The sequence below is a fragment of the Acanthochromis polyacanthus genome, chromosome 11 (assembly GCF_021347895.1).
Source record: "Acanthochromis polyacanthus isolate Apoly-LR-REF ecotype Palm Island chromosome 11, KAUST_Apoly_ChrSc, whole genome shotgun sequence".
Lineage (NCBI taxonomy): Eukaryota > Metazoa > Chordata > Actinopteri > Pomacentridae > Acanthochromis > Acanthochromis polyacanthus.
The window spans coordinates 20,011,210-20,027,475 of NC_067123.1; the positions used below are offsets into that span (position 1 = coordinate 20,011,210).

General features: G+C 39.3%; 1 protein-coding gene across 2 annotated transcripts in view; it reads left to right on the forward strand.

The window, feature by feature from the left end:
* The window catches only part of khdrbs3 (KH domain containing, RNA binding, signal transduction associated 3), a 130,625-nt gene that overhangs the window by 64,420 nt on the left and 49,939 nt on the right, over positions 1-16,266 (forward strand). For both annotated transcript variants that reach the window (XR_007945016.1, XM_051955223.1), the window contains exons 4-5: positions 7,839-7,985; positions 8,799-8,938. Coding sequence is in view for 1 of the 2 variants with exons in the window: in XM_051955223.1 (XP_051811183.1) it covers positions 7,839-7,985; positions 8,799-8,938 (287 nt within the window). In the remaining variant the exon portion in view is untranslated. The remainder of the gene's footprint in view (positions 1-7,838; positions 7,986-8,798; positions 8,939-16,266) is intronic.

A 16,266-nucleotide genomic window follows, 5' to 3' on the forward strand; every position in this document is an offset into this window, starting at 1 on the left:
AAGCTGTGAAGAATTTTAGAATAAATGTTCAAGTGACAATGCATATTACAACAAATATTTAAGTAATTCGATTTCTAGCAGATTTCAGTACAGTGAAACAGTGTCATGTCGTATTCTATATTTTATAATATTTCACACATAAAAGAATGAACTGCTATTTATAAACATATTGCAAAGCTTTCGCCTGTTTTTTTTTTTTTTTTTACTGTCAACGGGTAATTTATTACTTTCTATGTGATTTTGTAGAAAGCAATTTTATTTTCATAGTAAAAGACCAAATTACTATTAAAAAAAATACAGATTTTGGATATTTTTGGTTTCAACTGCTTTGGGTTAACATGGAAATGAGAACCTTTTTCTGTGATTTTGTCAGTAGCTGTCCGTCATTGAACAAAACAGTGAAAATCTGTGAAGTACCAGTAAATTTGTCAGTTCCAACTAAAAACTGTGCCTTTAACCCATTGTGGACAAAATATTTTAAAAATGCACTAGTTTAACCTTCTGTTCTCCATCTAATCTCGATGGCCCAGGTGGTAGGAGGTGTTGTCCAACAAGTGTAAGGTTGTGGGTTCGATCCTCCATGTATCAAAAGCTCCTTGGGGTGACAGACATTGATCACTTGCATGGCAGCTCTGCCTCTGTTGGTGTGTGTGTGTAAATGGGTGAATGAACTTAGTTAATTGGCTATATAAATGTTTTTCTATGGTCTTCAGCAATGTCCCGCTCACACTGCTGATTACTTACACAGCAGGATCTGCATTTATTAATAAAAACATCCAGCAGTCTATTATCTACACCCCGCTTAATCCTCAGAGTTGCAGAGGGGCTGGAGTCTATCCCAGCTGACTTAAGGTGAAGGCATGGGACACCCTGGACAGGTCAGCAGTCTATCACAGGGCTACATAGAGACAAACAGTCACACTTGCATTCACACCTACAGACAACTTAGAATCACACATTAACCTGAGCATGTTTTTGGACTGAGAAAACCCATGCATGTACAGAGAGAACGTGCAAACTCCACAAAGATCCCAGCCCTAGGCCGGGATGCGAACCGTTGCTCTTCTAGCTGCGAAGGGATGCTGCTAACCACCAAGCCTCTGTGTTTTATAAATTTTGACACCAATATTTTCACTTTTATTGCAAATGTATATTTGCTTCAAATATATAATTTAGACTCTTTAATTACTCATTAACAGTATTTATACTGGTTGTGAAAATAAATCAATCGACTCCTAGTGGCCAGTAAGTGTAGTGCACTATAAAGCGAAAAGAAAGTGATTTCGGACAGTTTAGATGTTTTGTGTGTTAGCATGCCAACATTTTAACACCAAAACAGATGTGAATAACAGGAATGTTACCATTTGTGCATGCATTTGGCCATAAAACACAGTTTGGCAAGAGTATAGATGAAAAGTTTCCAGTTCATCCTGAACATGAATCTCTGTACCAAATTTTGCATTATTTGACACAATACTTGGACCTCATGGTGCTAAAAAAAAAAAAAGAAAGAAAAAAGGGTTGCTCAGGACCAAAAACTAAGTGAGGACCAATGAAATAGGAGATTGTGACAAATACTACAGTCCCACATAAATAAATAAAAAATGTTGATTACCTTTTGCCTATGTTTAGATATGATTGAACATTCAGAAAACAACGAACGATGTTGGTCATAGATTGAACAAGAAAAATCTTATAAACAACTCAGCGACAACTGAAAATATCAGAACAGTCTGTAAAACAAGGAGCAGTGCTTGGACGCAAGCTCTGAGGGATCTGGATGTGAGATATAAACTGGTACCAATCCATGCAGGGCTTTCAAATCACACAAAATAATCTTTTTATCAGTTCTTCATTTCACTGGTAATCAGAAAAGGATGACTGCTACAGTGCAGATATGCTCTTTGTGGTGCAGGTGGTGAGTTTTGCTGCTCTAAGACAGCTAATGCAGAGAGATACATTTCCTCAGAATATATATGTTTGTCATGTTAAAGAGGAAATCTGGTCTTTGTGTCTATAAGCTACTTCGGCTGTCAGAAGTACAGATGAACATGGCTGATAGCTCTGTGTAGTTCATCACCTCGGTAGATGCATCACCTGCCACGCTAGCAGACTTTTCCGGTCTGTCCTTAAATGTTTCTTTGAATGTGAATTCTAATGGAACGCTCGCAGCTCGACGTTGTTCTTCACCTCTAAGCTTTGGCTGCAGGAGCTCCTGTGTCCAGAGTGCCGTGGCCCTCTGTTTCCAGGGTGAACGGCTTTTCATAAGCTCATTTACAGAGGGAAAAAAAAGTAAACAGAAGGAAGATGCTGCCAATAGATATGAAAAACAGACAGCTGTAATCCACTGCTGTTGGCTGCTTAGCTGCTATACGACTCTGCTGGGTGCTTCTTATCAGCACTGAGGGAGAAGCCACCTCCTGTATGAAAAGTGCTGCGATATCATATGCAAATCATGTGGTCACACGCACAGCCTGGCTTCACTGCATATGTGATTTCCACCAGGTGTACTTTACACATGACTATAGACATTATAGAAAGATGAGTGCTTAAATAGACAGCCATTAGATGACACATGCTAGCATTTGATTCAAGTCTGGTTTTGGCTTTCTTGGTTAAAAGTGCACAGCAATGACTGTTTTTCCTATCTTTCTTCACGCACATATACCACATGAAAGGGAAGAGTAGAGACAGTTCTACATGCAGTTGTCTCTTTCCAACACCCTGCTCACACTCCCTCCTCAACACCAGCAGCTCTGGCGCTATGCGCAAAGGAGCCCTCTGCTCGTAAAGCACAGATTTATGAGGAAAATTAACATATCATTAACATACCACAGGCACTCTTAAAAGAAGGTTATTTATAATTAGGTGACATCAGAGACACCGGTTTGCATGGCGCTGAAGAGGGAGCAGGGGAAGCGGAAGTTGCTGCCATTGGAGAGGCCCCAGAGAAGACTTTTTTTCTCTTTTTTTTTTTTCTGCTCAAAAGGAGAAACTGGGACGCCAAACCTGTTGTTTCCTTTGTGCAGTGTGGTGGGAGACATTCGGGGGTTTGCTGTCCTATTTCTCCCCATCAATAACATTACGCTGGCCTGCTTCTGTCGGGACTGAATGGCCTGTGCAGCCCCCTCTCTGTTTACATGGTACACTTTACTGCTGCAGCCTAAATGCACCGCGCGTCCGCAGGTAGAGGTGGAAATGAGCGAGTTACATCTGCCCTGCTTTCAGGTGTTTGGGTGGAACTAAACAGCAAATTAATGCTCCTTCAGGCTTGTACGCCAACCACAGACAATATGTTGTAGGTTAGAGTGAGATTCAGGAACATAAGGACGTCATGTGAAATCTAATTCTAATACAGCAGTTGTTTCCAACAGACATCACTGGCACTGTCTACCACCACATCTGACCTGACAAGCTGATCGACATCTTGCACTAATTAAATATTTTGTGAAACAGATTCCATGTATTTATTAAGAGAGAATTTGAAAAGATGAGCACTTAGCTTTTTATCCTTGTAAATTCATATTTAGCTAATTTAGTGTTGCGAAATGATTCATTTTTGTAGAACTCCTTACCCCCAGTTCAAATGGTTCACTTTGGTCTTGCCTGAAAAAAAAATCTGTGGTTGTATTGTTTTGATTTTTTTTTTTTTTTTTTTAACTGACTTTGGTAGATGCTTGATTTGGAGGCAATGTTTTTGATTTTTTTTTTCGAAAAGGTTTGGCAATTTAATTTGTGACTCATTTTGTAAAAGTCAAGCTTCAGTTTGTTCACTTTGAAATACACTTAAAGCATGAGATAAACAGACACAGCAGTTTAAACTGCTTGTCAGACAAGCTTCAAAAATGTGAGAGATGACGCTATTAAATCATGAGACCACAGTGTGCAGGAATTAACCGCTAGCCTAAACATAAATAACCCCTGAAAGTTTCAGTTTGGTCTACACAACACATTCCTTCAGCATCAACATTGCAATGTTACACAATAGAAGTAAAACAAATAAGATCAAACACATCATGCTGCAACTTTTTTTTTGCTGCTTGATAGAAAAAGAAAACACACAATTCTTATTTAGATAAGTTTGTCTGATAGACCGTCACTTACTATTAAATCAAGGGTTTTTATTTATTTACACTTTTATACAAGACAGATTTTGTTGGTGCACAAACTCCACATGTGAACAGCAAAATGAGCAAGGAAACAGGAGAGACCCACTGAAAAGCAAAGTTGGAATATTAATTAACAATTAATTAACAATTTTGGCTCCCTGTAATTAAACCTATAATTAAATGAACATAGTCAACTCTAATATTGACATTTAAAATGCTCTGCTCATACATAACATATATCCAAGTGATATCTCTACACCATGCATTCCTCATCGGGGTCACTGGGGGGCTGGAGTCTATCCCAGGTGACTTAGGGCGAAGGCAGGGGACACCTGGACAGGTCAGTCTGTCACAGGGCTACATATAAAGACAAACAATCACACTTGCATTCACACCTACGGACAGTTTAGAATCACCATTATGTTTTTGGACTGAGAGAGGAAGCTGGAGTACCCAGACAAAGCCCAAGCATGCACAGGGAGAACATGCAAATTCCATGCAGAAAGATCCCAGGCCCAGGTCGGGATGCAAACCGTGGATCTTCTAGCTGTGAGGCGACAGTGCTAACCACCAAGTCACTGTGCAGCCCAGTTCATGCAACAACATGCAACATTTGGCTTAATTTTGGGTAAACCTGACATTAGAATGTGTTATTTCACTCATGTCTGAGTCACGTTTGGCTTCACACCTGTCTGATTTTCTGCAGTAACTGAGTGGAGACTAGAGGCTTCTCTTTGCACTGTGCTGCAGTCACCTGTCTAGCTGCTGCTGTAGCCTGTGAGGCGTTTGAGAAAGATCAGGAAATTGTAGTGTCTATTGATGAACACATCATCATGAAGCAATTGCATTCATATTTTACCTTTAGGATATGCACTAAATTCAAGGGAAGAACTTTTGCTTTCTTAGTCTTACTTGATGTGGATTTGTACATTAGCAGGCATATAGCATGTCACTGAAGTAAAAACAGTGCAATGGAAAAATGTATGTCTCTAAAAATCAGTGTGACAAACAGAGTCACCATATTGATCAGAATAATCATGTTTTTTATTTTGGTCATGATTGTACAGCCCTAGTCAGTGGTGTGGAAATAATTTAGCTTGTGTCAGTTGTCGCCACCACACGAAGCAATGAATCTAATTTGTTTGGCCATTTAAATCAGCACCACACATCTCTGTGTGACAGGTGCAAAATCAGATCTGAGTGCCATCCAAAGCAGGAAAAAAAAACAACAAATTGGATGCCTTTGCCTGTGTTTTACCATTTGACAAAGCTTCCCAATGGTTTGCACTTAAAAGAAGCCTTCACAGTAAAATTCATTTTCCTGTGCAAAAGCACTTCCCTACAAAATCACCTCGGTGTTTGTAACGTCTCCAGTAAGAGGATTTGATGCTACTTTTGTCCCACATGAAAGTAAACGGACCATCTGGAAACAAAAAAAAGCCAAAGATGTTTACCGTAAATACCAAACTCAGTGAATCTACAGGAAAGACCAAAGTCAGTAGAATCCATCTCCTGAGGAACATGAATGACTCCACTGGAATATACAACCGATCAGCCACAACATTATGACCAGTGACAGGTGAGGTGAAGAACATCGATCATCTTGCTACAATGCAACGTTCTGCCTGGAAGCCTTGAGTCCTCACATTCATGCGGATGTTTGACATGTCCCACCCACCTGAGCATTGTAGGTCAAGCAACCTCCCAACCCCCCAAACTCCCATTGCGAACAGCAGTTCTTAATGCCACCCTTAGTAGCACCTCGACACTGCAAAAACTGCTCAGGAGTAGCCCGGGGAAACACGACAGAGCTAAGGTGTCACAAAGGCACCAAATGGTACTAGTAGCAATATTAGTCCAATATTGTGACGATCGTATTGCCTATATAGTCCTAATGCATACATTTTTTACAAAGGTAAAATTGCCCACACAGGAACGAAAGCTAAACAGTAAAATGACAAACACGAGGCCTTAAGATGTCAGTTTCAGAAATGTACAAAGAACGTGCTGTTGGGGATTCCAAGAAATCCACCTCGAATAGCTACACTGGCAAGACTTTAGTAAAAAGAAAAGCATGTTGTTTTTTTTTAAACCAGTGAGGCCTGTTGTACACAAACCCCTTAAGAAAACATGAATAGGCAACAGGGAATTTTAGTCTGAGTAATTTAGCCCAATTTTTCTTGTCAAGATTGCCCAACCAGCTCCAGCCTCATGCAGTCAAGCCCTAAATTATTCATAGCCGAGCCAAAATTTTATTTATGGTGATATTTTTATTCGACATAAGCTTTGTTCTGACTGAAAGTGACACGAGACAGTGGGGCATTGTTTTGGAGATATTAATGATAAATGTGAACTATTTTGTGTTTGTTTTTTAAGTATACATTTTTACCAGAAATGCCACATTCTTAGTAATCAATCTTGAAGCCCTTTTCTGCTGCTATAGCACAAATATGATTCGAACAAGCTTTTTGCATGTTTTTGCTGTAGTTTTGAATATTTTAGCCAAAAGGTCAGTATCTGATTGAAATTAAATTCAAGGAAGATATTCACTGCCACCATCCTGGTGCCACAGGACATCCTCAGAGGTCCTGTGTCCATGCCGCACTGGGTCAGAGGAGTTTTAGCAGGTGGTCGTAATGTTATGCCTGATCACTGCATATTAATCCATATTGTTGGTGCAGAGATATTTCATGAATACTGTAACTTGTAAGCAGGGCAAAACGGCCAGTCTAAAGGATGAAACCCGTGGACACATCTGGACATTCATGTAATAAACACTTCATTTTCAGACAAGTGGACTGACTTTGTCATCTGCAGAGGAAAGTGTAACTTAATCAAGAAATGCACTGGCAAAATGAATCTGAATGTCATTTTAAGCTGTTTGCTCTTTTTTTAACAGATAAGAATGCTTTGGACTTAGTGCAGTTTGTCTAGTATTCTGATGTCTTCTTCTACAGATTTTGTGTTGATAAAGATGCTGAAATGAAATCTGTGGACCTGTTTATGTTGCATACTGTAGCTAATAGGAGGTTGATGTAAAATATCACAATCCAACAATTTTAGGTCATCTGAAGACAATTTCCAGCAACTATTTTACTGATTTACTCCTGAGAGGTGATTTTAATTAAGACTTGGTGAAAAGTAACTTAACCAATCAGCATTTCTCTGTAAAGTGATTTTTCTAAATGCATACTCACTTTTTCCACATAATGCGCTGTTCTTTTTTTTCCTTTGCAGAAATCAATATTGTACCCCATCAAATATAAATCAGAACTTCCCTTTCCTTCCAGAGTCGCTTAATTTATTTTAATGAACTTGCAGCAACCGCTTAAATGAGCTAAAATTCAACAAGCCTAGAAGATATGATGGTGAAGTGAGCGCAGTACATCATCGGTGCATTTGTTGTGAAGACAGGCAGCTGTGTGAGGACAAAGGCAATCCGTTAAATGTGACAGCCGCAGCTGAAAAGATTGTAAGGAATGCCTGCTCGCAGAAGTTTACAACAACCCACATAAATATTTTCTGTCTGGCGTTTGGTAACTCTGCAGCACCCAAGCATCAAACCTCATTATGTTAACAGTTACAGAAAAAAAAAAATCCCCACAGTAAATCCATGAAGGAATCCAAAAAAAGAAAGATAAATGTTCCTCGCTATGACAGTTAGCTCGTTCTTATTCCCGAGACAGAAGATATATGACACCAAACTGTTGTTTTCTTTCGTACCGTCAGGAAGAAGAGCTACGGCAGAGCGGCGAGGCCAAATATCACCACCTGAACGAAGACCTGCACGTCCTCATCGAGGTGTTTGCCCCACCGGCTGAGGCCTATGCCAGGATGGGTCACGCTCTGGAGGAGATCAAAAAGTTTCTCATACCAGTATGTTCACACTCGCATACCAACGCATTTCCCCTGGATTTTTGCTTGCTCTCCTTCTGAATCTCTGTTCGGCCGCTCTTTGGCCTCGGCCAACTCATTTTCAGCCTGTCCACACCGAAGCCAGTGAATAACGGCACAGACAAGCCACTCCTTCTCTCACTCTCTTTGTCTGTAACTTGTACTGTAATTTTGTCAGGGCCTTTGTGTGGCCAGAATTTGGATCAGTGTGTGTGATCCTGTGTGGGAAGTGATGGGTATAAGAGGAATAAAAGAGCGCAGGGGCGGAATCTCTCCACATGGGCCAACCCTCCTTGGCAGCAGCATGGAGCTTATTTACTCTTCCTCCATTCATTATGAATGATCTCTCCGGTGCTCAGAGCTATGATGATTTACATCTCCTCATTAATTATCAGCAGACCCCTCCAACTCCCCTTCTTCTCTGATACCCCTTCTCACTGTTGCGATAAAACATATTTATTGATAGACGACACATGACAATCATATCAGTTGTTTTATGATTAAAGACCTATTTCCATATTAATTATGTGTTTTAGCTGCAAAAAAACAACTGCGTGAGAAGATAAAGGCGAACGGGGTCCTGAGGATTTATCAACGGGAGATCTGAAATGTTTTTGCTGCCTCAGGAACAGCGGTCACGGCAGTACTGTAAAGTACATTAATTAGATATTCCCGGGGCTGTAGCCCTGGAGATAAAGGACGTAATTTAATACAGTGTAATTGAAAGCGAGTCTATTGGTGTCTGTATGTGTGTGAGCGCATGTGTGTGTGAACATGATGCCTCTCTGTGTGCAGGATTACAATGATGAGATCAGACAGGCCCAGCTGCAGGAGCTCACATACCTGAACGGCGGATCGGAGGATGCCAAGGTGCCATCGGTGAGGGGCAAGTCAGCCGCCCGTGGAAGAGGGACACCTGTTCCAGGGCCTCCCAGGTAACCTGCTTCCAAATGTTTGTGCATGTGTTTGTGTGTGTGTGTGAAATGTTGTGTGTTTCACTTCACCAAGGGAATGAGTATTACTTACAGCTAAGGAGCAACTGGGAAGGCAGATTTTTTTTTCCTGCAAATGGATGTGTACAGTATCCAGTTGCATTTTCAGACTTAATGGTGTCATTTGGAGTTAGAGCACATTAATGGCTGCCTGCGTTTGATAGAACATATTCAGATCTAGCTGTTCTTGCGTTGTTGTCAAATTTAATTTGTTCAAAAGTTTTGGGTCACTTAGAAATATCCTTATTTTTTTGAAAGAAAAATTTTTTTTTCTCAATGAATATATCTCCATAGGGGTACAGAGGAGCATTTCCAGCCGCCATCACTCCTGGCTTCTAATGCTACATTGTGTTAGCTAATGGTGTTGAAAGGCTAATTAATGTTTAGAAAACCCTTGTGCAGTTATGCTAGCACATTAATAAAACTGAGTTTTCATGAAAAACATGAAGTTATCTGGGTGACTCCAAACCTTTGAACGGTAGTAAATGTTTGTTCTTAGGCCTTTGATGGCAATTCTAGTTTGTTCCATATATGTCAGCAAAACTTGATGTAAATGCCTGGTTTGGATTCCCTGAACTTAACTGTCAGAAATGTTGACTTTGGTTGCTGTGTGCATGAATTAGACCTCGATTCACTAAGTCAGCAACTCATTACACAGTCAGCTCATGGACTTGGCATCTGGAGACAAATATAAACAGGACATATCATGCACATTTCCAGGTGTGTATATTTACTGAGGGGCTTTTAATAGTTTGGGAGGCATATATGACCAGCCTGACATCGGTCTGAACTGAATGCATTTGAAGCAGACTGAATTCTACAGGGCTGCAAAAGTATGTATAGCACCATCAGTTTAACCTTCACGTGGTAATACATCCTGTATACTCCCCTCGTCCTAAGGGTCAAAAATGACCCGCCTACACTGAGCAGCTTAATTAAATTTTCAACCGAAAATGTACTATACATGAAGAAACATCCTGTCATACATCACACACTTTGTGAATCTCTAGGTTTGATGAAAAGCAGCTATAGACATACAGTTTTCTGCACTAGCGCACTACTAATAATTTTGAATGCCTGTGTAGTCATTTAATTCTGGAACTGGGCCTGGTTTGGAGGTTCACTTGCCTTAAACCTTCTCAAATATGTTCAGTTCAGGTTTTTTCTGGCATCATAACAGTCTATAATTCACAGTAAATCTCCGAACACATACTATTTCCCATTTGAGGAAATTAAAAAAAGCATCTTTACAACTACTTCAATTATTAATGTCACAGGAGACAGAGAGACTTAGTGGAAGGTAAAAAATAAGTGGACACAAAATATCCATAAGCTACTAAAACTGTTGAAGCAGCTTATACTGCAGCAGGTGAAGGAGAAGATGGTGTTTATACAGCAGATGTGTCACCTCAGGGACTTGCTATCGCGTACATTAAATACTGCAGTGATTCTATAATACAGTCACTGTCAAGTTCAAACTGGACTCTCTCTGCTATGTTCCTTGATAATTAGTTCTGCTGTATTTTCTTTCAAAGAATTAGCTCAGTTTGTTCTTAATTAACTTTTTCTTTTATGTTTAGATAACTGATACAGGGCACCTCTTTTTGTAGTATAACTACTGTATATGTGAGTCCTTATTTCTGTAGCATAAAGGTAAAGTCAGGCTTTCAGTCAAAGCCTTCCTTGTGACTTCTCTAAATCTTATCTTTGCAATTTTCCCACCTGACTTACACAGTGAAAGAATTTGTTTTGCAAAGCTGACCATCGCAGATTGTGTGACCTTAGAAAACAGAATATAGAATCGGTCGTTGTTAACACATCTCCACAAATCCATATGCAGCAACAGAGACGTATCTTGCAAACACACAAACTGCACAAACACTACTGCATGTGCAATCTGTGCCTGAAAAACTGCCACACAAGCCTCAGTAAATCTGTCCCTCTATGTTTTCCTGACAATCAACCTCCTGTGGACGTGTGAATATTGGCTTTCCTCATCAGCGTGAAGCTGTTGCAGCACAGTAGAAACTCTTAGATCGGAGATTGGTGAGTAAAGTGTTCTATTTTGACCACCAAGACTCCACTCTGTGTCCCATCGCCTTCCAACAGATAACGATCATTTCTTTCTGATCATACCCACAATCATACCTTCAACCCAACTTAAACCGTAAACCCGTGTTTGGAAACAGACGAACAAAGATCTGAGCAGAACAGACACAAGAGTAGCAGAGGAGAGCGTTAAAACGGCAGTAGAAACTCGCACTGAGCTGAAATTTATGACACAGATGCACATAAATGAGGTAAATAACAAATATAAAATGCTTCTATTTAAAATTCCTTGTTTTGGGGGCTCCAGTAGAACATCAGACTCCATTTTTGCTTCTTGTTTTTTTCCCCTTTTGCTATATTTGCTAATATTGCACCTTTAATAAAAACTTAACCATAAATGCTCATGATTTTCTTTTTTTTCTTTTTTGCATCTGTCAAATGAGTCATTTTGGAAAGAACAAGCAGCCTCTGTTTTCATTTAATACTTACTGTTGTGACAGAGCAAAGTGTATCATAATGTGCCGGTACTGATATAAAATTATTCCAATAGGACACAGCAGTGAAATAAAACTTGGAGCAACAAACCAGACAAAGACTTCCCATTTAATGTGTCAAGTTATCTCTCTCTGTGGAAGCTGTTCCTTATATTTTACAAGAAATGAATGGCAGCAAATAGCTTCTTCTGAATGCAGAAAAATGAGCCCTGGTGTTTCTAACCGTGCTGACTGTGTGCAGACCTCAGCAGGAATTACAAAGAGGAGGGAGAAACCATAGATGATTGGCATAGACCTATAAACCAAATCACTGCTTCTGTTATTTAAATTTGGACTATGGAACTTTTGCACTTATCTGTTTATTCACTCAATTTCTAGTCACAAAAAACTAAAATCAACCCGAGAAAAGAGGCAAAACATCTAACGCGAGTGAGTCCAGATTTCTCTGGATGGACCTGTGAGAAGAATAAATAGTCCTTCTGATTTCAATTTAACTAAGCCCTCTGTTTTCCTTTCAATAAGCAGTCCTCTCCTGCCACACTTCAAGGCTCCTATCTGTTCATATCTACTATCCTGTCTTAGAAATATCATCTTTCTTGCTTTATTTCAATGAATATGTAAGTAAATATACTTTATTTATATAGCACCTTTCACCGATACAAAATCACAAGTTTCTTTACAATAATAATAATAAACAAGGATAAAACAAACTGTAAAAAATTGTTAAAACAGGAGCAACAGCTAAAGTGCAGTGCTTCAAAAACAATTAAAAAAATGAAATGAATAAAATAAAGCGACTACAGGTCAACCAAAAGCCTGTCTGAATAAAAACATTTCCAGCTGCCTCATAAAAGTTTCACAGGAGTCGACCGATCTCAGCTATAGAGGAAGACCATTCCACAGTTTTGGTGCAAGATATTGGAAAGCATAGTCACCACGGGTTTTTATACTTGGTTAGTGGGACAACAAGTAACTTTTGTTGGCCTGACCTGAGAGCTCTTTTCAAGATGTAGGGGTGCAGGAGGTCGGCAATATCCTGCAGTGCTTGACCACGCAAAGCCTTACAGGTTAGCACCAGTGTTTTAAAATCGGCACAAAAATTGATTGGAAAGTGGAGAGAAGATAGGACTTGGGTGATGTGAGGTCTCTGGTTAGTTCCTGTTAAAAGACAAGCAGCTGCATTTTGGACTGTCTGAAGGCGGTTTAGAGAGGACTGATTTTGACAGATATTACAATAATCTAATCAAGATGAAATACAAGCGTGCAAAATCATCTCCACTTCCACCTTGGATACAAAGGAATAAACTCTTTCCATCTATCAGTACAAGGGGTCCTCAGTTTACGACGTACGGTGTTTCATCATTACATCGGAATTGATTACGTGGAACTAGTTGGCAAGCAGAGCGGACGAATACGTCGCCGTGCAACGCTATAAGACGACTTTGTTTACATTTGCTGGTTGTACACCACCTTGGATAGTGCTACATTCGCCAACTTGTAATTTGTAAAATGATTCATACATGCATGAAAGTCATTAATATTTGTGACTTTTCTGAAGAGCTGATCGATATCGTGATGCATGTTATGGCTTTGCTTACATTTTCACCAGAGTTCCATCTTATGGCCAAAATCTATTTACGTCAATCCGTACGAACGGAACTCCAGCGTAAGTCGAGGACCCCCTGTACTTTCATTAATAAATCTGTGCCTACAGGTCGCACTAATCAAAAAGAATAAAAATTTAAAAAAAAAACTTAAGTATATGAGGCCAAATGTAATTGTCTGAATGGCTTTAACTTGTTGTCAACCCATTAGTGACGGAAAAGCAAATTCCATCACTAATGAACAAAACAGCAGCAGAGACTCTTACACTGAGCTAGGTTTAGAACATAACAAAATACTTAGTTTTTAAATTCTTAGACTTCTGGGGCACAGACTGGATTCTCAGACTGCACTTTTGCTTTTAAAATGTGGTGTGGGAGGTCACTCTCAGCAAAAACCATTAGCCCACACTAGTAAAATACAAAGAATGGCCGTAATGAGTTGTTGTCTATGATGCCCACAGTAGCTGCAGGGCCTAGAAATGTGTGTGCAGCAATCACTCCTTGAGCAACTACTTTGTCAGAAATACACCAGAAGAGAAACAACTGCATGTGTTCCCAGCACGGTCAGAGAAAAACTTCTAGTTTAATAAAGAACCTGTCAATAATTGGTCTTTTTCATCTCGCTGTGGGCAAATGTGGTCTTCTTTTTTCATGGCAAAAAGAAGTTTGTAGTGTGAGTAGCTGTCTGCCCAAGAGCTGCAGAAAGTAAAGTTGGGTACCTCACTGAAAGGTTGAAGGTGTGCATCAGTTAAAACCCTTTAAGCTTCAGTGTACCGCCGGCGGTACACCTACTAATTTGCATAGGAATTTCAAGAATGTCCGACGGGTGCAAACGCGATTATACAAACACTATACACCGATGGAAAGCTTAGATTCTCATGAATCCGCCGGTATAAACCACTTTCAGATGCGATTACCACAGCGGGTGAGAAAAACACATTTGTCCGACAAAAACAAATATTCATCCATCCGTTCTCTATACACGGCTTCAACGCACACAGCGCGACTCACATTTCCGGGTTTATTATTACACACAAAAAAAAAGATTCCACAAAAAACGGCCATAATCCAACCTTTTACATCAGATGACACAAGCCAGTAAACTATTTTGTCCAATACATGTCCTCAAGTCGGTATAAAATCCCCGAATCGGTCGTTTTCAAGGAAATGCACCTCCCGATGCGCGTCCAATATTCCCCGTATTTTTCGTAATTTTTTTTATTTAAAAATAGAATATTAGCGATTTTTTGTACTGAAAACGGCTGGAATTGACTGAAGCTTAAAGGGTTAACTTTCAGCTTAATGTGACTTCAAGTTCAATTAGTCCCTTGCAATATTTAAAACATGGAAGCATTCTTGCCATTTGTGTGAGTGTTTGAGAAAGTTTCCCTGTTTTTAATGTGAAGCAGCAGCACTTGGAAATGTTCCGTTTGCAGTCGCAGTAACTTAATATAGCTCTAATACAGCTGTAGGAGAGCGAGGCTGTTATTGAATGAATGAATTGAATTTCATTTGAGTGCCTTGCCTCTCCGTGGCCCATCCCTCTTGGGATTATACAGTGAGACACCTTTACATCAAAGATTATCTAGCATTCCACCGACAAGGAAGCAACTTCCAGCCCGGTGATCTCATCATCTCAGTCACATCCTTTTATAGCATTAAACAAAAGATGATAAAGCCTCAAGAGCAAAGGGCAATGAATAAAAAAAAATGATACTCATTTTCAATTTTCTCTAAATCATACATTGAACTTCCTTTTTCTAAAGCAGCATTCTGACCTGTTTCAATATGAAGAGTCAGTTAATTAACATCTGTGTGAAACTACTCCTTAGCCTGGCAATGCAATTTTTAATCCAACTTCACAGCGTTTTCACCTTATCTGATACTTAATGCCATGATTACAGACTTCAGTCCTGCAGAGTGATGTGAAATGTGGAAATTGACATGCTCTTCAGTGTATAGATTTTAAAAATGAAATATTTTAAAATATACACTTCCTGTTTTTTTTTTATAGACAACTATCACTGAGCAATCATACAAAATGATACTTACCCGACCAAACCCCACACTTAACACCACATTTTAATTTAACAATAAATACCAGGTATTTTATATAAGACAAAGTATAAAAGGCCTCCTTGTTTTCCTCAAAGGGGGTTAAAGGCACCAACTTTTAAAGTCATTCCTCTAATGATGTTACAAAGAGTAATGCTGGATTACTTATTGCTTGATATCCTGTTATTCCTCAGCGCATTAGTAGGCAATTAGAATCCAGCATACGCCCCCAACTATTTGTTTTTCATGTGGGAGATATTGTAGTTTTTCATACTGCTTATTGATAATGACATCCAAGCGTCGGCTGTTAAGTGTTATCTTATTGACCGGCTATGGCACTTCACAAAAATCTGTGACAAAAAAATCTAAATTTAGTTTCTATTTTTTTAAAAATGTACCCAAGATGTTGCTTTCAATGACTTTTACCTGCCCGTAGTGGTTGTAATATGTTTTTAGCTACTTGATTGTTTTCAAATTTTGTCATATTTTTGCACTTTTGTTGTCTTACAATATAATGAAGCTGATACAATATGCAGTTTAATGTAACATAGAATATGTTTTAACTGAGACATTCATGTGTGATAAAATGGGTCAGGCACGTGAGTGAACACCTTTAATTGGAAAACAGGGATAGTAAACAGTGTCTAGTAGGATACAGTGATGCAATGTCTGCTGTCCATAAACATTAGCAAAGTAAAGCCACATTTGCATAAAAGCCTTTATATGGAAATCAGCTCCAGTAGATGCTTGGCTTTCTACGTTCCCTGTGAACCCACGCTAATTTCAGCTCCTCTGAGACCTCACAAGATTACAAATATAAATACTCATGGCCATTAGGAGACTTTAACGCTGTGTGCATTGATGCGGGGCTTTAAACTAAATAAAAAGCGAGCTGTGTTGTTTGCGCTTTGTGTTTATAGAAGAAAACACACTTCTTTCATCAGATTTGGAGATAAACAAGGTCACTGAGATCCGGTGTTTGTCTTGCTCTTAGTCAGAATATAATTGGCCGTGTTTTAAATTACACTGTAATTAGCATTTACCATGCCTAATATTTGTGCGATAAGAC